At 41.1% G+C, this 24,129-nt stretch overlaps 1 protein-coding gene across 2 annotated transcripts in view; it reads right to left on the bottom strand.

Annotated features, from left to right (window-relative positions):
* LOC127813768 (uncharacterized) overlaps window positions 1-24,129 on the bottom strand; it is a 122,628-nt gene that overhangs the window by 20,678 nt on the left and 77,821 nt on the right. For both annotated transcript variants that reach the window (XM_052354907.1, XM_052354906.1), the window contains 2 exons: window positions 9,649-9,921; window positions 9,478-9,551 (listed from right to left, as the gene is read on the bottom strand). In XM_052354907.1, the coding sequence (XP_052210867.1) occupies window positions 9,478-9,551; window positions 9,649-9,921 (347 nt within the window). The remainder of the gene's footprint in view (window positions 1-9,477; window positions 9,552-9,648; window positions 9,922-24,129) is intronic.

Here is a 24,129-nt window from a genome sequence, read left to right as displayed (position 1 = left end):
AATGATGGACCTGGCACAACGAATAGAGGAGAGGAACCTGGTGCTCCGGGGAAATGTAGCTGGACCGGTTTCGAATAGAGGTCAGTTCGCTTCACTCGCTATTCCAAATTACCAGCGTGGGGGACCTCAGCTCCAAGCGCAACCTGCTCCTAAATCTGTGGCAGCAAATTCTCCCTATCCATTTCGACCCCAAAACAGTGGGAGGGTGAGCAACCAGCCTTGGAAACGGCTTAGTGAGGCCGAATGGAAGTCCAAGCGAGATAAGGGTTTGTGTTTTAGGTGTGACGAGAAGTATACGATCGGCCACAAGTGTAAGAACAAAGAGTTGCAGGTGATGATGATTTATGATGAAGAAGTAGGGGAGGAGGAGCAGTGGGTAGAGGATGGAGATGCCAACCATTGCCTCAGCCAAAAAAAGGAGGAAGTAGGGGAACCAGTCCAAGGGGGTGAGGTTATTGAGCTGTCTATGAATTCTGTGGTAGGATTGACAGCACCTCAGATGATGAAGTTAAAAGGGGAGATAGAGCAACAGCCAGTTGTGGTCCTGATTGATGGAGGAGCAACCCATAACTTTATTTCTGTGGAGCTGGTGCAGCTGTTGGACCTAAGTAGGGAGGAAACAGCCGGCTATGGTGTGATTATGGGGACGGGAATGGCAGTTCAAGGGGCTGGAATTTGCAAGCGGGTGAAGCTTCAGCTCCAAAACTTGCAGATTGTGGAAGATTTCTTACCTTTAGAGCTGGGAAGCTCGGATGTGATTCTGGGAATGAAATGGCTAGCAGCGATAGGTAAGATGAATGTGGATTGGAAGACTCTCACAATGAAGTTTCAGGTAGGAGACATGGCTGTAACGTTGCAGGGGGATCCTAGCCTGAGCAAGACCTTGGTATCCTTAAAAGCTATGGTGAAAGCATTTAAGGAGGAGGGGGAAGGAATGCTGCTGGAATTGGGTACATTGGCAGCTGAAATTAAGGAAGATCCGAGGGCAGTTCCAGAACTCTTAAGGGGCGCATTGGCTGAATTTAGAGGGGTGTTTATTGCTGAGGAAGGGCTGCCACCAAGCAGGGATAGAGACCATGCCATAAACCTCATTCCGGGATCATCTCCGGTGAGTGTAAGACCCTATCGTTATCCTTATTTACAAAAGAATGAGATTGAGAAGTTGGTGCCAGAGATATTGGCCGCGAGGATCATTCAACCCAGCTCCAGCCCATTTTCTAGCCCAGTATTATTGGTCAAGAAGAAGGATGGGGGGTGGCGCTTTTGTGTCGATTATAGGGCCTTGAACAAGGTAACGGTTCCAAACAAATTTCCCATTCCGGTAATAGATGAGTTACTTGATGAATTGCATGGTGCTAGGGTTTTTTCCAAACTTGACTTAAAATCTGGTTACCACCAAATTCGAGTTAGGCCCGAGGATGTCCCGAAGACAGCATTCAGGACTCATGAAGGACATTATGAGTTCCTAGTGATGCCTTTTGGATTGATGAACGCTCCGGCTACTTTCCAAGCGTTGATGAATGAAATTTTCAGAGATTATTTGAGGCGTTTTGTGTTGGTGTTTTTCGATGATATCTTGGTGTACAGCAGCAGCTTGGAGCAGCATAAACAGCACCTAAGATGTGTGTTAAGGGTGTTAGCGGACAACCAACTGGTGGCCAACAGCAAAAAGTGTGTTTGGGCAGCTGGAAATTGAGTATTTGGGCCATGTTATTTCTTATTTGGGAGTTTCAGCTGATAGCAACAAGGTGCAAGCGATGATAGATTGGCCTACTCCAACAACGGTCAAGGAATTGAGGGGATTCCTTGGGCTTACAGGGTACTACAAACGCTTTGTGAGAGACTGTGGTAAGCTTGCTCGGCCTCTAACTGATAAATTAAAAAAAAAAACTTCTTCTTATGGGATGCGGTTGCTGAAGAGGCCTTCCAACAACTCAAGGCTAAAATGGTATCCTTACCCGTTTTAGCCTTACCCGACTTTGAGAAGCCTTTCACCATCGAAGCTGATGCCTCGGGGCATGGAATGGGGGCGGTTTTGATGCAAGAGCAAAGGCCGATCGCTTATTTCAGCCAAGCGTTCAGTCAGTTGGGGAGTAAGAAATCCGTTTATGAACGAGAACTCATGGCCATAGTGTTTGCGGTAAAAAAATGGAGGCACTACTTGTTAGGCAGAAAATTTTTAATTAAAACGGATCAAAAGAGCCTCAAGTTCTTAATGGAGCAACGAGAGGTAAGTCCGGAATATTTGAAATGGATGGTGAAGTTGATGGGTTACCAATTTGAGATACATTACCGGGCTAGAATGGAGAATAAAGCGGCTGATGGGCTATCCAGAATCTGCCACACAGCAACTTTGATGGTTTTGACAGTGCCTAGAGTGGTCCATTTGGAGCAGGTGGCAAGTGAGGTAAACAATGATGCAGGGCTGCAAAAGATTATCCAAGAATTACAAGCTAACCCCTCCTCCCATCCTAATTTTCAGCTGGTGGACAAGCACCTCGTCTACAAGGGACGACTTTACTTACCCAAGGGATCCGCACTAATTCCGTTGATGCTCCAAGAAGGGCATGATGGGAGCATGGGAGGTCATTCGGGCTTTTTAAAAACTTACAAAAGGGTGGCGGCGAATGTCTATTGGCCAGGTATGAAGAAGGATGTGCATCGATATGTAAGTGAATGTTCGACTTGTCAACAAAACAAGTATATAACCTTGTCACCGGGGGGACTGTTACAGCCACTACCAATTCCTAACCAAATTTGGCACGACATCGCCATGGACTTTATTGACGGACTTCCAAAATCTAACAAGGTAGACTGAATCTTGGTTGTGGTGGATCGACTTAGCAAATATGGGCATTTTATTGGACTTAAACATCCATTTACAGCTGGGGAGGTGGCTGGAACTTTTATCAAGGAGGTGGTAAGGCTCCATGGGGTTCCTAGATCCATTGTGTCGGACAGAGACAAAATTTTTATGAGTAGATTTTGGGAGGAGATCTTTAGGCTGTAGGGCACCAAACTCAAAAGAAGTACAGCTTATCATCCACAAACAGATGGGCAAACCGAGGTACTCAACCGGACTTTGGAAACCTACTTGAGATGTTTTGCTTCTTCCAAACCAAAGGCCTGGTTCACTTGGTTACCATGGGCTGAATTATGGTACAATACTTCCTATCACACAGCTGCTAAATTAACTCCCTTCCAAGTGGTGTATGGGAGGGAACCGCCTCCCTTAGTGAGGTTTGAGAAGGGAACTACCCCCGTCTCGATGGTGGAGCAGCAGATGATTGAAGGGGATGAGGTCCTAGATGACTTGAAGGTGCAACTTTCGAGAGCACAAGCCATAATGAAGAAGAGAGCAGATGGGGGAAGAAGGGATGTGAAGTTCCAGGTAGGCGACTTAGTGTATCTGAAATTAAGGCCGTATCGGCAAAGATCTTTGGCTGCCCGTGCAAATGAGAAGCTAGCGGCCAGCTATTATGGCCCGTTTGAGATTGAGAAGGAGGTAGGCCCTGTGGCTTACCAGCTGAAACTGCCACCGCATTGTCAAATCCACCCAACATTTCACGTGTCCCAACTACGGGAGGCTAAGGGGGCAATGAAGGCCACGAGGGAGCTGCCTGCACAGCTTACTGAAGATCTGGAAATGGTGGTGGAACCCTCAGCGGTGCTAGGAGTGCGTTCGGGGAATGGTAGGGGCCTGCAAGGAGTAGAAGTGCTGATTCAGTGGAAGGGCCTGCCACCATTGGAAGCTACTTGGGAGCCCTACTCAATGATCCAGCAGCAATTTCCATTCTTCTACCTTGAGGACAAGGTGAAAGTTGGGGGAGGGAGTACTGATAGACCACCGATTCACTGGACATACCAAAGGCGTCCAAGAAATCAAGGATAATTTTGGAATTAGGAAGATGAGTTGTTAGATGGGGGGTAGAGTAGGAATTGCAAGATTGTGTAACAACCTGCATGTGCAGATTCCAATTCCGTTAGAGAAGAAGGAATAAAAGAGAGGTGCTGGTGGTGAGCATGGGGTGTGAAGAATTTTCCAGAAGTAGGAGAGATCAAGGGCCTCTCGAATTGCTCTGTTTTCTTTTCTTCTTGGGCTATAATCGGTTGGGACTTTTGCTTATTGAATCAAGTATTCTTACAATTCTTAGAATTCTATCACCAAGTTCTCCACATTCAATAGTTCAAGAAACGACTCAAGGTGAAAAAGACACAACATCAATGAAAACCATGGCTTCGTCTTCATCAGCCTCAAGACATGAAATCAAGAAATTTGATAGGGAAAATGACTTTACCCTCTAGAAGATGAAGATAAGTGCCCTCCTTGACAATCTTAGCCTTGAGGAAGCACTAGAGGGAGAAGCCAAGATGCCTAAGACATACACGGCAGAATAGAAGAAGGAAATCTTAAAGAAGGCCTACAACACGTTGATTCTCAATCTATGCAACAAGGAGTTGAGGGAGGTTTCCAAGATGAAGACAGCTATGAAAATATGGCTCAAGTTGGAGAGCATGTACATGACGAAGTCCTTGTCCAACCGATTGTACTTAAAGGCAAGATTCTTTACTTTTAAAATGAATGATGGTCAAAGGCTTCAAGATCATATAGATGAGTTTAATAAACTCTGTTTAGATCTTAAAAATATAGATGTTAAGTAAGACGATGAGGACAAGGCATTAATCTTGCTTCATTCTTTACCTAGATCATATAAGACCTTTGTTAACATCCTAAAATACAGTAGAGACACCCTATCATTAGATGATGTAATAGGGGTCCTAAATTCTAAGGAATTGCAAAATAAAGTAAAAGGGAAGAGTTCTCCGGGAGATGCCCTTATTGCAAAATTCACAATTGATAAAAGAGACCCTAGGGGAAGGGGTAGGTCAAGATCAAGGTCAAGAACTGGAAAGAACAATAAAGTGCTATTATTGCCATGAGGAAAGTCACATTAAGATAAATTTCCCTAAGAAGAAAAAGGATCTTCAAGAAAGAAGTAATTCTAATAGTGGAGTTAGTATATGTGAATTTGAATATGATAGTGTTGATGCTTTGGTGGTTTTAGAAAAGGCTTAAAATGAGGTATGGATAATGGTTTCGGCTTGTTCATACCACATGACACCAAAGAAACATTGGTTCCTAAACTATCAAGAAATCAATGGAGGAAAAGGTCTGCTAGGTAATGATCATGAATGCAGGGTGCTAGGCATAGGTGATATAAGATTAAAAAAGCGTGATGGCTCTTTTAGAACACCATCAGCAGTTAGGCATGTTCCAAAATTAAAGAGAAATTTAATTTCTCTTGGAGATCTGGACAGGAATGGCTATAACTTTAAGGGTGATGGTGGAGTCTTAAAGAGTTTCTAGAGGGTCTTTAATATGTATGAGAGCCATGCTACATAATGGCATATACATTCTGCAAGCTACCACTTTAAGTGAGGAAGCTGTAGTGGCAGGAGGTAAGGCTCGCATGCTGGCTAGGTTGTGGCATCTACGAATGTCAAACATTAATGAACAAAGGTTAAAAGAGTTGTCTAAGCAAGGCATCCTAGATCATGTTCAGGTTGCAGGACTTGATAAATGTGAGTCCTCTATATATAGCAAATCTACCAAAGTTAAGTTTAGTAAAAAGGTTATTCACTCCTCTAAAGCATCATTAGATTATATCCATTTAGACCTTTGGGGTCCTACTCAAACCTTAACTCAAGTAGGTTCTAGATATTTCTTTTCTATTATTGATGATTTCTTAAGAATGGTTTGGGTATATGTTTTAAAGTCAAATGACATACATTTGAAGCCTTTAAGACATGGAAAATTATGACTGAAAACAAAAAGGGGAGAACCATTAGGATCAATAATGCCTTACAATTATGTAATAAGGAATTTGCATAACTGTGTAATGACAGTGGGATAGTAAGACAATTAATTGCCCCTGGAAACCCAAAGCAAAATGGTTCGAACGAGAGAATGAATAGGACTCTATTAAAAAGAGTAAGATGTATGCTATTCCCTACTAATTTACCCAAGACATTTTGGGGGGAAGCAGTATCAACTGCAGCATATGTGTTTGATAGATCACCATCAACTGCTATTGAGTTTAAAACTCCCTACGAAAAATGAACAGGTCACAAGCCAAACCTAGATCACCTTAGAGTATTTGGTTGTTTAGCCTATGCTCATGTGAAGCAAGGTAAGCTCGAACCTAGGGCAAAAAAGGATTTGTTTATAGGTTATCCTATCGGTGTAAAAGGTTACAAGTTGTGGAACTTAAGAGTTTGAAGGACCAAGAACTATTGTTACTAGGGATGTGACATTTGATGAGGGGTCTATTATGAAGGGGTCAATGTAGATGACCAACTAGACTTATAAGGAAAATCTAAGTCAATAGATGTTGAGATGCAAGGCATAACACTTGAATGACCTAGAAACTCTTCATGAACAGGATTCTGCTCATCAAGAGGAGAGTGATGGTGACTAATGCAGATGACCAGCCGGATGCCCAAAGATATAATGTGGCTAGAGATGGGCAAAGGAGTTGTAGACCACCTCTTAGATATGGATTTTCAGACCTTGTTTCTTATGCACTAACAAGTGCATCAGAGGTAGGAGGTAGTAGGGGAGGAACCATTGTCATTTGAAGAAGCAGTGAATTCTAAAGAATCTCAAAAATGGATAGAAGTCATGAAGTCAAAAAAAGAGTCCTTCAGAAAAAATCAGACTTCGGTACTAATTGATAAGCCTCAAGGATAGCAGATTGTGGGCTGTAAATGGCTATATAAGATAAAAGAAGGGACTGGAAGTAATCCCAAACCTAGGTATAAGGCTAGGTTGGCGGCTAGAGGGTTCACTCAAGTCCAGGGTATAGATTTTAATGAGGTATTCTCTTTAGTTGTGAGACACACCTCCATCCGAATGCTGCTTGCCATGACAGCACATCTAAACCTAAAATTGGAAGAGATGGATGTAACCACAACATTTCTTCATGGTAATCTAGATGAAAGGATCTTAATGGAACAACCTAAAGGTTTTGAGTCCAAAGGAAAGGTGAAGTAGGTATGTTTACTTAGGAAATCACTTTATGGACTTGAGTAATCCCCAAGACAATGATATAGGAAGTTTGATATAGTTAATGCTAAACCAAGAATATGCTAGAAGTTCTTATGATTGTTGTGTATATTTCAAACATGTGTCATCTAGTATTTCGGTCTATCTACTCCTATATGTGGATGACATGCTGATGGCAAGTCAATTTGATAATGAAATTCAGCAATTAAAGCTGAAGTTAAAATCAGAATTTGAGATGAAGGGAGTTAAGGGAAGCAAGGAAAATACGAGGGATTGAAATCACTAGAAATAAACAACAAAGGAAGCTTTGTCTGTCTCAGAAAATCTACCTAGAAAAACTGATTAGGAAGTTTGGTATGGCAGATGCAAAGGTTGTAAATGTGCCCTTTGCTCAACACTTTTAAGTTGTCCCCGGATCAATCCCCTAAAGATGAAGAAAGTTGTAAGGAGAGGACATACCTTTCTTTAGTGTTGTGGGTAGCCTAATGTACAGCAAGGTGTGCACTAGACCTGATTTGGCTCATGCAATGAGTGTTGTGAGTAGATTCATGGCAAATCAAGGTAAAGCACATTGGAATGCTATTAAATGGATGTTTAGATATCTCAAGGGATCCAGTGACATGGTTTTATCTTATGGTGGAGACAAAGTAGGAGAAACAAGAAGTATTTTAGGTTATTCAGATGCTGATTATGCAACTGATCTAATTGCAAAAAAGGAAAGATACATAAAGATACATATGAACAAGTTCAGGAAAGTTTCCTAAGTCTGATTTAGGAAGTATCCTAATTCAGAATTGGAAGCTTCAAAGGATCTCTTTCTTGCAATATTCCCAAGAACCTACAGTTCCTTCAGTTGATCTGTTTAGACTGACTATTACATGTCTATTTTACTGGATTCAGGCTTGGGAGCCCTCTTTCCCATACTCCTGTTCACAACTTATATTGAGTGCATATCCACTGTGTTTTGGGCATTAAAGGAGGTGGTTGGTCTAAGCTTCAGATTCAAATTTCAGCTTCAGCTCGAGGGTGGTCCTGGCTCCTTCAATATGATTGCCTTTTGGATACTGACAGCAGTTGAGGATGGTTTCAGTTTCTTGAACTCCACTCCCTTCAGGATGGGGTGGCTATTGACCTCTGTTTTGTCCACAAGTGTCATTTGGTGATGTGAGGGTTTTGATCTGTTTGGTTGTTTTTGTTGTTCATGTTCTCTCCTATATTAAATTAATAAATTCAAATCTTCTTTCGAAAAACAAAAACATATCAATTAAAAAAGATCGACTACTAGCAACTATAAAGTTGTTTGTTAAATTATTAACTCCGTCTTATCTAAAGCTCAAACGTGTAGGGAGAAGGGTAGCTTTATCTTTTATAATCTTATTTCTAACCTCAACACACCCCTTTACATATGGTCAAACTTCACTATATAACTGATCCAAACACATTCAACTATTTTATTATTGGATTGTATTTTATAGTGGGATCGGTGGTGAAGTTTGAACATAGGACCTTTGAATGATTTGATACCATGTTAAATTCTCATCTAAAAGCTCAAGTTTGTGGAGAGATGGGTAACTTTATCTTTTATATTATTATTTATAATATCCAAAATGTTTTGTCTAATATCTTTATATATAAATATAATTGCATTTATATAATTCAATTTTTTAGATACTATCAATTTTTAAATTTATTATTACAAGTCCAAATCTTTTATTATTAGAAATAAAAAAAAAATTGTCTATAGTAATTTAAAGAACTAACATTTAGAAAAAAATTATTAAACAATATGCATAAAATTCATTAGAATTAATGAAAAAATAATAAGAATATCAAGAAAGTTAATTTTTTACTTTGAATATGTACTAAATAATAAATATGAGTTTTAAGTCAATTTATTTATTAGCCTACACAATGTTCTATTATCTTAAAATAGTTTGATACTGAAAAATAGAAAAAATATGTAATATCAAGTAAATTCAATTAGACAAATAAATAGTCATAGTTTTTATAAATATTATATTTATGATGAGATACACTCAAATCCAGTGATTTATTATCCTTTACTAGATTGAACAGCTATATTTGCAACCATCAAGATAGTGGCGTCCATTAACATAAACTACATGGTAATGAATATTGACAGCCAACCAGTAATTGCATCAAAGGTTCCAAATGACCACCATAGAAAGAATACTGTATTGATGATCTAATCAGCTCAAGACTAGTTGAGTATTTTCTTGTCATTGATAAGATAAGTTCATATAAGCTATTTAATTTTCTAATGCTTTGTTTTCCACAATTTAAGAGCATCAAGCATCAGCAAACATCATTAATTTCAAAATCAGATGTCAACATAAGGAAACAAAGGGATTATTAGCGGAACCATACAAACAAAGTAGGTAACTTCTTACCAATCCATATCTCCGAGCTTTAATGTTTCATTCAGAAATAGATTGCTCAATGCATGACAAACATTCCATTGGACCTGTTAAAAAACTTAATTCATGACTTGAATAATGATTGACCAATTGAATAACCAAAGAATATCATCTACATAAACTACCAACTGTAGTTGCCCACACCTTCACATTTCCAGTAGCAACACAAGAAAGAAATGCCTGCACCATCCTGCCCAGCCAACGTGAATCTTTCAGTGAATCAGACAGGCATGTATTTGATGTCAATCTTACTCTCTGGCTATCTTCAAGCTCACTCTTATCCGGTAACACTCTGTGACCATTGCTTATTTGAGATAAGCTCCTACCATTGACTGGACCATAACAAACGCCTGATTGATTGTTAAATCGCACATATCTTGAAAGATTTCCGAGAGCCCTCACAGCATTTGCTTTGATCTAGTTTTAAAATGATAGCATAAAATAAGGAAATAAGGAGGGGGGGAAAAAAGGCAGACCAGATGATTACAGATCAAGAATGTACGACAAGAAGTAAAACTATCATTTGGAGCAACAACAGTTTTGACCAAATGTTTCTCAATAGAGAGGGAAAAAGAAAACCCATAGATCAATGTATAAGCACCACAATACTACCAGAAAGTTTGGTTTCAAGCCCACAACATTTCTATTGTTGGAGACGTGGAGCCTGATCTGATTTATGAAACCTATGCAAAGCCGGTACAGGGGTCTCGCTAACAAATTAGGAATTCTGTTTGAATTAAGAGTTCTATTTGCCCTAGTTTCGTCTATAAATATGTGGGCATAAATCTTGTAATTGTAAAAATAGTGAAACACCTAGTGCAGCTGTGAACATAAATCTTCCAAAAAATAGTGATACACCTAGTGCAGCCATGTACATAGGAATTATTTGCCGAACCGCCTAAATTTTTATCTTGTGTGTGCGATTTTGTTCCAGTTTTTTTTTTTTTTTTCCCGCTTGATTTGTTCCCTAACACCTATTAACCACATTGCAGCTTAGAATAAAAGCCCTGGAAGACACAAAAAAACTAGCACAAAAAATTCTCGAAATAATTATCTTTTTCTTAACAGATCATTCCAGTGTCACCATCATGGTTTTATGCATGATAAAATGGTGCCAAAAGAACAAATGCAGCCAGATGCATCACAATAAAGAATTTTACCTAGAGAGATTGTAATGATCCACTCTGATCCAAATTTGCTTCAGGGATGGAGGATACCAGTTTATGATTGGCATAGATGACTAAATAAACTACTCTAGTTCTAGAAGACTACTAGTGAGGAACCTGGAACTTGAGGCCTCTTATTGTTGGCACCAAGGAGTGACCCATGCAACTTCCAGTATATGTTCAAGGGTGAAGGAAGATGCCCGTAGTGAAGATGGAGTTCTAGTTTTCAGTTCCTTTCTATGTGCATATTTTAGGTAGGGAGAGAGAAGAGCTTTTGAAAATTCTGGAAGTCCCCTTTTTGCTTAAGAGAAACATTCATTCTCAGTGGTAAGAAGAGAGTTGCCTTTTCCCTCAAGTATTGCATATAAATTTCTTAGATGATGTTCTTTTGCTAGTTGTTTGAGGTTTGCTTTGTAAAAGGTTCACCCCATTTTGGTGTTTTCTGTTTTTAATTATTATATTTCAGAATAGATAATGTGTGTTCATGTAGGCAACCCCACCCAGTGGGATTAAGGCTTTGCGATTTTTTTTGTTGTTGTAATAGATAATGTGTGTAATGATATGAATAAAAGTATGTAGCTGATAGGCCTCTAGTGCAGCAGACCTATCAAAGGTGTTTAAAGAGTCAAGGGTAGAATCCAAACTTGGCCGGTTTGTATAACAAACCAGCATGTGCGTAACCAGATACAGTTATGGAGGGAAAACAACCACCTATAAATAGGGAATAGAATTAGAGAGAAGGAAAGAAAAATATTGAGTAGAATCTTTAGGAGTGTTCTGGCCTCTCGAATACCCATTCTTTTCTTCTTTTTTTCATTCCTTATAATCTGGAATTGAAATTCAAGCACTATATTCCTTTACTTAATTGGAATCCTATCAATTTTCTTGAGATCCCACCAATTTGGTATCAGAGCCCAACAATCCCAATGGTGAATTTGTCAGCCAAAGTTGGGGAGTTAGAGGTGAAGATGGAGGGGATGCAGAAGGGAATCGACACCATGAGAGGGGAGGTGCAAACGATGGAAAGGAATGCAGCGATCATGCTAGAGCAATTCACATACCTGAGGACTAAATGGGAGGATCAAGAACAGAAGAGGAAGAACAAAGCGAAGGAGGGGGATAGGCCTTCGAAATTCACCCAGAATTTCGAGGTATCTCCTGGAATTGGAATGGGTAGGGTGTAACGACCCGTTAGAGGGCCTAGTATTTATTTAGAATTAGTTAATTAATTATTGAAGTTATTAATTAAGAGAATTTGCCATTTAATTATTTAATGTGACAATTTAGATTTTTAATAATGAGTATAGTATTTAAATAGCATTTAATTCTTTTTATATTATGGGAAATTAAATGCAAGGATTTAAGGGTTATTTAAGAATTTATTTTTCCTTCATAATTAATGAGAAATATTATGATTAAGGGGTTGAGGAGAGTCCATACGAGAGAGAGTTTTGGATTTGTGAAGTCTCCAAGTTGTGTTAGGAGAATGAGATGCCCTAGGGTTGCTCTCTTTCTCTCTGTATATATATATATTTCCATAGCATTAGTTTCTTCATGCCGTTAAGAAGTAAGAAGCCAAGAACAGTAGAGTCTTCAAGTTGCAGCAGTGCCTAGATCTTCCGTTGCAATCAGTTGAATCGATCAGAGAGATTGAAAGGCAAGTATCTTCGCTATAATCCCTTCCATTACAGATTTATAGTAGCTTCATTTAGTTTGATCAAGAGCCCTTTATTGGTTCTCAGATTTATTTTAGCAGCCAGAATATGTGTGTGTATATATATATATATATATATGCACGAGCAATGAGTTTATATCAGTTATGCATGATTTCTTTACAGTGATTCAAATAAATATCATCATTGAATCATCCCTAGAATTGTTTCATACCAGTTGGGATTTGTTTTCCCAATATTTTATTTGGAATGGTGTAGATTTGTTAAGTTTGAAGCAAGAACAGAGTCTCTGTGAGCGTCGCTTCTAGGTTTAAAAGTTGCAGACATCCAGATGGGTTCCCTCGTATCCGGATGAGTTTTTTAAAGTATGTGAGTCAGTGAGTGACATCCGAATGGGTTAGAGGCTATCCGGATGTGTCAAAAAGATTTATGTGAGTAATATCTGGATGGCCATTGTTCACATCCGGATGGTCTCAATGATATCTGGATACTTTATTCTCATATCCGGATGTGCCAGTGTTTATTTTGTGAGTGATATCCAGATACATTGATCCGTATCCGAATGAGTCTAATATAAGTGATTTCCGGATACCTTGTGTCATATCCGGATGTGTCTAGAGTTATATCCGGATGTTTTTCTCATACATCCGGATGAGTCAAGTTGATATCCGAATATCTTGTCCCTATCCGTATGCCCTATCAGAAGTTGGAATTTTTATATTCGAATAAGCTCCAGTAATATCCAAATGCCTCAGTGAGATATCCGAATGTCCTAGCTTATATCCGAATACTTTCTAGCATATTCGAATAGCTCGTTCTTTGTGCTTCTAGTGTATCCGGATGACTTGTTTCATATCCGGATGTCTCTACTCATATCTAGATGTCCTTATCCATATCCGGATGGTCTTTCAGAAATTTCATATAAGCTTACAGCGAGTCCTAATTCAAGTTTAATTCAATTAATTAATGTATTCCAACATTGAATTCATAAGCTAGAATATGACAAGTTAAACATGCCCATACCCTAATTCATAATTCATAGAATCTTTGTATTCCAATATATTAGATCAGATTACATGTTTAGCATTTACTTTGGCATAATCAACATTATTTTGTGAGATTATGTGCATACATCTTGGTATGAGCATTGAGCATGACTTTCTATGGAGCACTACATATTGTGTGCCAGCATGTATGTGAGCATTGCATTATGCACGCCAGGCGACTAGTCCGCGGGGATCCCACCAGTTTTAGTTTCAGTTTATGTTTTGCTCGCCTGATATCGACCAGGGGGCTAGGGGCATATTATGTGCTTACAGCTTTTATGTTTGCAAGATTCAAATCAGTCAGGTATGTATTACAGTTATGTGGGCCTACGTGCCAAAGTTGCATACCTGCATTTAGTTTACAATTTATGTGCATTACATTTTGTAAATGCCATCCAGTGATTATTATATATCTCAGTACAAGTTCAGTAAGTATGTTTTCAGTATCGATATTTTTTTATTCAGCTTTAGTTATTCTTTCCAGCTTATTATTTACAGAGCTTTGTAGCTTACCTTGTACTCTTAACCATTCCAGGTCCTAGTGGGGGAGTACCAGATGTGGGGCCTAGCAACAGTGTCCAGTAGTGTGCGTACATGGAGCCGATCAAGACAAAAGATGTCTGGGAGTTGTTAGTTTTATAGTGTTTGTCAGTTTAGGTTTACTTTATATTTCAATTTAGGGATTTTCCCTTAGATGTAGTTTATGATTTCCAATTTATGTTATTCGAAGTTTTATTTCAGTTGATTGAGATATTCATTATGGTATCAGATTTCAGTTTATCAGTTAGTTTTATTCTATTTTCCCCGTAGCACCTCTTCTCAGGCAGTTCTAGGAGATGGGGTGTTACATAGGGAGTTTGAGAGTGGAATTGGAGGAAATTGGCGGGCTGAAAATGTGGGGAAGAAGGCTAGAGATGTTGATTTTTGAAGGGGAAAATCCGAATGAATGGATTTTCTGAGCTGAAAGATATTTCACTATCAATCAGCTGTCTGAGGAGGAAAAAATTGAGTCGGTTGCTCTGTGTTTTGAAGCAAGGGCTCTGGCATGGTTTCAATGGGAGACTCAACGAAAGGGAGTTCAAAGTTGGGAAGAGCTTAAAGAGGGGATACTAAACCAGTTTTGCTCCACACAAAAAAGGGGCGTTGGAGGAGCGATTCTTGGCTCTGGGGACTGTCAAGGACTACCGATTGTTGTTTGGGACATTGGCCGTGCATGTAGAGGAAGTCTTCGATGCATTTCTAGAGGGTCACTTCATCAATGGTCTCAAACCCGAGACACGGATTGAGATTCAGGTACTAAAACCCCAGGGACTAGAGAAGATCATGCGAACGGCTCAAAACAATGAGGATAAGAATGCAGCTCTCCAACAGTGTTTTGGTTTTGCCAAATCATCAAGGGGTAAGTATCCTCTCATCTCCACATCAAACCCCACTCGACCCTCCTCAATTCAAGCGAGGAGTCCAATTTTTTCCCCCAAATCTGCTACCCCACAAGGACACAGGCCAAAAGTCGCGGGTGGCAGCAGTAATACCCCCTTTAAGCGACTTAGCGAAGCTAAATGGAGAGAAAAGCATGGAATGGGCTTATGTTTTCGCTGCGATGAGAAGTACTCTATAGGCCACAAGTGTAAAAAATGAGTACTCTAGGTCATGATGATCTATGATGAAGAGTTAGGAGAAACGGGGCTGAGGAGGAGACATTGGAGACGAAGGAAAAAGAGCTGGCGCATGAGGGCAAGGTAATTAAACTTTCAATGAATTCGGTTGTGGGATTAACTACTCCACAAACAATGAAACTTAGGGGACAAATAGAATGGCAGCTTGTAGTGGTGCTCATTGACAGAGGAGCCACCCACAATGTCATTGCAATAGAGTTGGTGTAGCAGTTGTGTCTGCCAAGGACGAAAACAACAGGGTATGGGGTGATAATGGGGACAAGAATGGCAGTGCAAGGGGCGGGTATTTGCAAAAGGGTGAAGCTTACCCTCCAAAATTTGCAAATTTTGGAAGATTTCCTACCCCTGGAATTGGGTAGCTCTGATGTAATCCTTGGGATGACGTGGCCAGCTACCATAGGAAAGATGAATGTGGATTGGAAGGCCTTAACTATGAAGTTTCAGGTTGAGGGAATGGGCATGACTTTGCAAGGAGACCCCAGCTTGAGCAAATCCTTGGTATCTTTGAAGGCTATGATGAAGGCCTTTGAGGAGAATGGAGAAGAGATGCTACTAGAACTAGGGATGATGGCAGCAAAATTCAATGAATGCCCGGTAGAAGTTCCTTTGTTCCTAAAGGAGGTGTTGGCTTAATTTGAGGGGGTGTTTACAACCCCGGAGGGGCTGCCTCCTTCCATGAAAAAAGACCATGCAATCAATCTACTACCAGGCACTGTACCAATCAATGTACGGCCCTATCGTTACCCTTACCTTCAAAAAATCGAGATTGATAAAACGGTAGGTGAAATGTTAGCCGTCGGAATTATCCAACCAAGTCCCATCCCTTTTTCTAGTCCGGTGTTCCTTGTCAAGAAGAAGGATGGGGGGTGGCGTGTTTGTGTGGACTATAGGGCTTCGAACAAGGTGACAGTCCCCGATAAATTTCCAATTCCAGTAATCGAGGAGCAACTTGATGAGCTACATGGGGCCACAATTTTCTCCAAACTTGATCTTAAGTCTGGTTATCATCAGATTCAAGTCAAAGTTGAAGATGTTCTGATTACTACTTTTAGGACACATGAAGGCCATTACGAGTTTCTCGTCATGCCATTCGGGTTGACAAATGCACTAGCCACGTTTCAATCACTGATGAATGACATTTTCAAGGAGCAATTGAGGTGTTTTGAGTTGGTATTTTTCAATGACATACTGGTTTTTAGCAAGGATTTTGAATAGCATGCACAACATTTACGTTATGTTTTGAAAGTGCTGGCAAATAACCAACTGTTTGTGAATAGGAAGTAGTGCTTGTTTAGGCAACTAGAAATTAAATATTTAAGCCACATCATATCACAGTAGGGTGTTTCTGTTGATCGTAGCAAGGTGCAAGCTACGTTAGATTGGCCCACTCCTACAACATTGAAGGAATTGAGAGGCTTTCTAGGGCTCACGGGTATTATAGACGATTTGTTAAGGACTATGGCAGGTTGGCATGGCCTCTCACGAAGCAACTACGGAAGAACAATTTTTTTTGGAATGAGGCAGCCGAGCAAGCTTTCGAACGGCTTAGGGCTAAAATGGTCTCTCTACCAGTTTCAGCCTTGCTAGATTTTGGCAAGCCATTTGTGGTTGAATCAAATGCGTCGGGAAGATATGGGGGCAGTATTAATGCAAGATCACAGACCTATTGCTTATTTCATCCATGCTTTTAGTCAATTAGGAAGGAGGAAATCAGTTTATGAACGAGAATTGATGGCCATCATGTTTGCGGTGCAAAAATGGAAACATTACCTGTTGGGAAGGAAGTTTGTGGTTCCAACTGACCAAAAGACACTCAAATTTCTGATGGAGCAGCGGCTGGTGAGTCTAAAATATTAGAAATGGAAGGTGAAATTAATGGGATTTTAGTTTGAGATACAATATCACCCAGGATTGGAAAATAAGGCAGCAGATGGCCTGTCCCGAATCAACCACTCCACAGCCTTATTTTCCTTAAAGGTTCCTAAAGTTCTCCAACTTGATCAATTGGCTCGCGAAGTAGAAAAAGATGAAAGGTTGCAAAGGGTTGTCAGGGACCTCCAGTTTGATCCTTCCTCCAGACCCAATTTCCAATTAGTAGACAACCAACTCCTATACAAGGGTCAGCTATACCTACCAAGGGAATCTTCTCTCATTCCACTGCTACTTCATGAGGGACATGATGGAAGCATGGGAGGGCACTCGGGATTTTTTAAAACTTACAAGAGGATTGCAGTTAATGTCTATTGGTTGGGAATGAAGCGTGATATCCATTGGTATGTGAGTAATTGTGATGTTTGCCAGCAAAACAAATATCTGGCCCTAACGCCTGGAGGACTCTTGCAGCCCCTGCCTATCCCAAATCAAATTTGGGACTTCATTGAGGGCTTAAAGAGGTCGAGCAGAATGGACTCAATCTTGGTGGTGGTGACAGACTTAGTAAGTATGGACATTTTATTAGACTTGAGCATCCATTTATAGCAGGAGAGGTGGCAGGGGTTTTTATCAAGTTGTGAGGCCCCATGGTCTACCACAATCCATTGTATCAAATACGAACAAGATTTTCATGAGCAGATTTTGGGAGGAATTGTTTCGTTACCAAGGCACAAAACTCCACCGCAACATAGCTTACCACCCGCAAATAGATAACCAGACAGAGGTACTTAATAGCACATTGGAAACATACCTACGTTGTTTTGCTTCCTCCAAACCTAAAGCTTGGTACATGTGGCTACCCTGGGCTGAATTATGGTATAACACTTCATACCACACAACTTCAAGGCTAACCCCATTCCAGGCAATGTATGGGCGAGAACCACCAACATTATTGAGGTTTGAAGGGGGATCCACTCCTGTTTCGGTGGTTGAGCAACAATTGATTAAAAGAGATCAAATCTTGGAAGAACTGAAGGAATAGCTACCAAGAGCCCAAGCGGTAATGAAGAAGGAAGCAAATATAAAAGAAGAGAGGTGAAATACAAGGTAGGGGATTTAGTCTATTGGAAGCTAAGCCCTTATCGCAAAAAAACATTGGCTGCCCGTTCGAATGAGAAGTTGGCTCCTAGATTTTATGGTCCATTTGAAATTCAAAATGAGGTAGGGCCTCTAGCCTACAAGTTGACACTGCCATCACATTGCAACATTCACCCCATCTTCCATGTGTCCCAACCTCGTGAGGCAAGAGGAGCGCTGAAAGCCAATGTAGAGATTCCTAGTCAACTGAGTGCATATCTAGAAATATTGGTAGAGCCAAAGGCGGTCTTGGGAGTTAGGCCAAGAACATGCAATAATTTATGTGGATTGGATGTTCTAATTCAATGGAAGGGGTTACTATCATTGACAGCTACTTGGGAGCCCTATAGCGTAATTCAACAACAATTTTCCACTTTTCACCTTGAGAACAAGGTGAAAGTTGGGGAGAGGAGTAATGATAAGCCTCCAGTGTAGTGGACCTATCAAAGGCGTTTAAAGAGCCAAGGGAAAAATGGTAACACAGCTGGGCTTGCATGCCAGCATATGCACTAGGGGGTAGAATCGAAACTTGGTTGGTTGTGTAACAAACCAAAATGTGCATAACCAAATACAGTTATGGAGGGAAAACAACAACCAATAAATAGGGAATAGAAGAGAGAGAGAGAAGGGAAGAAAAATATTGAGTAGAATCTTCAGGAGAGTTCTAGGCCTCTCGAATGCCCATTCTTTTCTTCTATTTTTCATTCCTTGTAATTTGGAGTTGAAATTCAAGCAATGTATTCCTTTACTTAATCGGAATCCTATCAATTTTCTTGAGATCCCACCAATAGCATCTATAATCCTACATACCTCCCAGTAACCATTCAAGAAGACAATTTATTCAACTCCCTCAAAACAAAATGGATAATAATAGTCAAATAGAAGTCCCTGCCAATTTCCCCCTTTCTTGAAAGTCAAACCAAACAGAAAGCTAGAAATGCTGGCACAAAAATTGCAAACATGACTGACTAATAATTCAATATAACCTATCTAGTCCCTTGAAACCTGTATAGGACAGCATTAATGTTGACTAGTCCACATGAAATTTCCTCCTTGAAGACCCAATAATGATTGATTGAAGCAATTAAAATTCAGCATGGTCATTGAGACAAATCACAAGAAAGACAATTGAAACACCATTTTGTGGTTCTGTTTACATTTCTAAGAGTGTAAAAACAAAAAAGAAAAAAAAAAAAAAAGAGAAGTATAAAAACCCGAACCCATGTTATGATCATGCTACAAAATAATGAAGTTATTCTATAAAAGGTAACTCTTTTTTTCTGTTTTCAAGGTTAGCATTCATTATATATCGCTTAGATGCTGTTGTATGAATGGTGGAATCGAAATTGGTAGTAGTGGGAAATGGAGTGATGGGTGATCATACTAATGGCAGTAGGAGCAGGGAGTGGCAGTGCTGTTGGTGGAGACAACTGAAACAACTGAAAACATATAAAAGGCAAGGTGCTCCTTTTTATTTTCACTTTTCCCATTAATTTAGGAAAATTTTGCCAGAAATATAGGCAATAGAAGGTAAAGAAACGACGAACAAGTTGCAAGGATACCTGATTGTTAGGACTCCCACTAGTCTCACCTATCAAAGGCATAAAAGGAGAGGAACAATAAGGGCAAGCAAGGGAATTGAGTTAGGGGCAAAAGAGTCAAAAGTTGGTTAGAGGGGAATATTCATTCACGTGGCTGAAACAAAATGAGAGATAGGCATAAAAAGGGAGGGAGGAGGACAAAGAAGGCATCTGAAATTGTGGAAGAAATCGTTGGAGAGTGAGGCCCTCTCGAATAGGCCTATTTTCTTTTTGTTTTCTTTCCTTGCATTTGCTAATATCCATTGCTGTAAGCTACTGTAATTGAAGAGTTCCTACTGTGAGAGCTAAAATTCAATCAATTGTGTAAGTGTTCTATCAATCCAGTATCAAAGCAAAGATCCATGGGGGTGACCGTCTCTGAGAGAGCGGGGGATCTAGAGGGAAGAATGGAGAATTATCAACAGCAGATTGAAGGGAAGATGGAGGGATTACAGATGGGATTGGAATCAATGAAAAAAGAGTTCCAGAGGGTGCAGAACATCGAGAAAAACATAGCAACGATGATGGAACAATTTGGCTTGTTGATGGAGAGATGGGAGGACCAGGAGAAAGGGAGGAAGGGGAAACAGTCGGGCAAGCACTTACCGGTGGGTTCGACCCTCACTGGGGAGGCCACGTCGGAACTGGGAAATCGGCATAGAGAAGTTGGCGGTGAGTTCAATTCAAATGGGAGGTCGGATGGAAGGGTCCGACGCCTAGAGATGCCAATGTTTGAAAGTGACGACCAAGATGGTTGGGTGTTTCGGCCCGAGCGATACTTCTTCATTAATCAGCTGTCGGATGTGGAGAAGTTAGATTCCCCTGCCCTTTGCTTTGAAGGAGTGGCCCTTGCTTGGTTCCAATGGGAGTAGCGAAGGCGACGGGTGAGGAGTTGGGAGGAGCTTAAGGCGATGATGAGGAATAGATTCAGGCCCACATAGGAAGGCACGGTGGAAGAACGGTTCCTAGCGCTTCGGCAGTGAGGGTCCGTCAAGGACTACCGCCTCTGCTTTGAGACACTAGTTGCTCCTCTCGAGGACATGTCAGAGGCGTTGCTAGAGAGCCACTTTATAAATGGATTGAGGCCCAACATAAGGGCGGAGATGAGGGCACTGAGACCAATTGGGCTGGAGTAGATGATGAACCTAGCCCAACAAATTGAGGAAAGGAATCTGGTGGTGCGAGGGAGCCATTCCAGTCCAGGCACAACCAAATCACAGACCCCTGCAACCCTAGTCACCAACCACCAGCGAGTACTAGTCTCACCTCCCCCGGTGGCATCACCCCGATCGACAACCACCATCCCCGACTGCTCTCACCGGCCTCCTAATGTCGGTAAGTGGAACAATCCTCCGTTTAAATGACTAAGTGAGAGTGAACTACAAGCTAAACGAGTTAAGGGGCTGTGTTTTCGTTGTGACGAGAAATATACGATTGGGCACAAATGTGAGAACAAGGAGCTGCAGATGATGGTAATTCACAAGGGGAAAAGGGAAGAGGAAGTTATAGAAGGAGCTGAAACAGGGGAGAATTCAGGGGAGGAAGGCGAAACGATCAAAACGGGGGAAGTAGTGGAGCTATCTATAAACTCGGTAGTCGGTTTAACCCCTCCACAAACCATGAAGATCAAGAGGGAAATAGAAGGCCAGGAGGTGGTGGTTCTCATTGACAGTGGGGCTTCCCATAACTTTACAGCGCCGAAATTGGTGCAGAAATTGGGACTGGTCAAGTCACAAACGAGAGTCTATGGTATGATCATGGGGTCGGGCATGGCTATTCAGGGGCTAGAGTGTGTAAACGAGTAACCTTAATGTTGCAAAATCTGGAAGTAGTGGAAGACTTCCTACCATTGGAGCTGGGGGGACGTAATCCTTGGAATGAAGTGGTTAGCCACGCTCGGGGAAACACAAGTGGATTGGGGCTCATTAGTCATGAAGTTTAGAGTAAAGAGGACTACCATCATACTGTATGGGGATCCTAGCCTCAACAAAACTTTGGTAACGTTGAAGTTAATGAGGAGGGCATTTAGACAGAATGGAGAAGGGGTGCTGTTGGAGTTGGGGAGTTTAACTACCCAAGAAAAATATGTGGGTTGGGCAGTCCCTCGCAACTTGCAGGAGCTGCTAACAGAGTTCAGGCATGTGTTTGAGGAGTCTTGTGGGCTTCCCCCACACCGGAGGCGGGATCACATGATTACGTTGCAACCAAGAGTGTCGCCGGTGAATGGGCGCCACTACCGATACCCCCACCTTCAGAAAAACGAGATTGAGAGGCTGGTTCGAGAAATGTTGGCAGCAGGACTTATTAGGCCGAGTGTGAGTCCGTTTTCCAACCCGATGTTGCTGGTTAAGAAGAAGGATGGTGGCTGGAGATTTTGTGTTGACTACAGAGTTTTAAACAAGGTAACAGTTCCTGATAAATTTCCAATTACAATTATTGAAGAACTATTGGATGAATTGAATGGGACTGTTATTTTTTCCAAGTTGGATTTGAAATTGGGGTATCATCAGATTCGAGTAGCACCTAATGGCGTTCCTAAGACTACTTTCATCACACAAGAAGGGCATTATAAATTTTTGGTTATGCCATTTGGGTTAACAAATGGCCCTACCACGTTCCAATCTTTGATGAACGAGGTCTTTAAGGAGCATCTGAGGAACTTCGTTTTAGTGTTTTTTGATGACATTCTGGTTTATAGTAAGGATATGGCTGAACATAGGAAACATTTGAGGTGTGTGTTGAGGCTCCGAACAATCCACCGGCTGTATGCCAATGCGAAGAAGTGTCAGTTTGGGTAGTGGGAGATTGAGTATTTGGGGCATGTCATCTCTCAAGACAGGGTGGTTGCAAATAGCTCTAAGGTTAAGGCGGTGATGGAATGGCCCAACCCCAAATCCTTGCGTGAACTTCGAGAATTCTTGGGTCTTACAGGGTATTATCGGAGATTTGTGAAGGATTACGAAAAAGTGGTATGGCCATTGATAGACCGCCTCCAAAAGGGTAATTTCTTTTGGGATGAAGTAGCTAAGCAGGCTTTTCAATCCCTTAAAAGGGCAGTGACCAATCTGCCCGTGTTGGCTTTGCCAGATTTTTTGAGGGAATTCATTGTTGAAACTGATGCATCTGGGCATGGATTAGGGGTAGTGTTAATGCAGCAGCAGCGACCAATTGCCTTTTTCATCCATTCCCTAAACCCCACTGGTCGAGTTAGATCTGTGTATGAGAGGGAATTGATGGCAATAGTATTTGCAATGAGCAAATGGCGACATTACTTACTTGGGCATAGGTTTGTCGTTAGAACAGATCAATGAAGCCTTAAATTTCTTATAGAGCAGCACGTGGTTAGCCCAGAGTGTCAAAAATGGGTCATAAAGCTGATGGGGTATGATTTTGAGATTCAATATCGTCCCAGATTGGAGAACCAAGCAATCGATGCTCTCTCACACCTCCCTTCTTCTGCCACATTGATGGCTCTTTCTATTCCCCAAATAGTGCAGCTAGACCAACTAAAACAGGAGGTGAAAGGGGATGCTACACTCCAATAGATTGTTAGAGAGGTACAGGCAGATCCTTCCAGCAGACCCAACTTTGCGCTAGTGGATGGCCATTTGCTGTTCAAGGGCAGGCTATATCTTCCTAAAGGGTCGGGATTAATTCTGTTAATGTTGAAGGAAGGGCATGATGGACTGGTTGGGGGTCATTTCGGGTTCCTCAAGACTTATAAGAGGATAGCCATCAGTGTGCATTGGGTGGGAATGAAGCGAGACATTCAGCAATATGTTCAGCAATGTTATGTGTGCCAGGAGAATAAATATGAGGCTCTATCACCCGGTGGATTGCTACAACCACTTCCAGTTCCTAGTCAAGTTTGGGAAGATGTGTCCATGGACTTCGTCAAGGGGTTACCCAAGTCAGCTGGGATGGATACTATCATGGTGGTTATGGATCGATTAAGTAAGTACGGACACTTTATTGCCTTGAAACACCCTTTTACAACGACTAGCGTTGCAGGGATTTTTGTGAAGGAGATAGTCCGGTTACATGGGGTTCCAAGTTCTATAGTTTCCGATAGAGATAAAATTTTTGTTAGCCATTTTTGGGAAGAGTTATTCAAGCTGCAAGGCACTCAATTGAGAAGAAGCACATCCTACCACCCACAGTTCGATGGCCAAACGGAGGTCTTAAATCACACCTTGGAGACATACCTTCGATGCTTTTCCTCCTCCAAGCCTAAGGCATGGTACAATTGGCAACCATGGGCAGAATATTGGTATAACACTTCTTTCCATGTCTTCTCTGGATTGACTCCATTCTAGATAGTTTATGGGCGTGAACCTCCCCTACTGTTGAGGTTCGAGAAGGGCACCACGGCTGTTTCGATAATTGAACAGTAGTTGTTGGAGCGATATTCTGTTTTGGAAGAGTTGCAGTCCCAACTGTTGCAGGCACAAGCAAGGATGAAGGAGATAGCAAAT

This window comes from Diospyros lotus, chromosome 11, assembly GCF_014633365.1.
Source record: "Diospyros lotus cultivar Yz01 chromosome 11, ASM1463336v1, whole genome shotgun sequence".
Taxonomy (NCBI): Eukaryota; Viridiplantae; Streptophyta; class Magnoliopsida; order Ericales; family Ebenaceae; genus Diospyros; species Diospyros lotus.
Note: the sequence above shows the minus strand (reverse complement) of the source record. Positions and strands in the feature narration are given on the sequence as shown.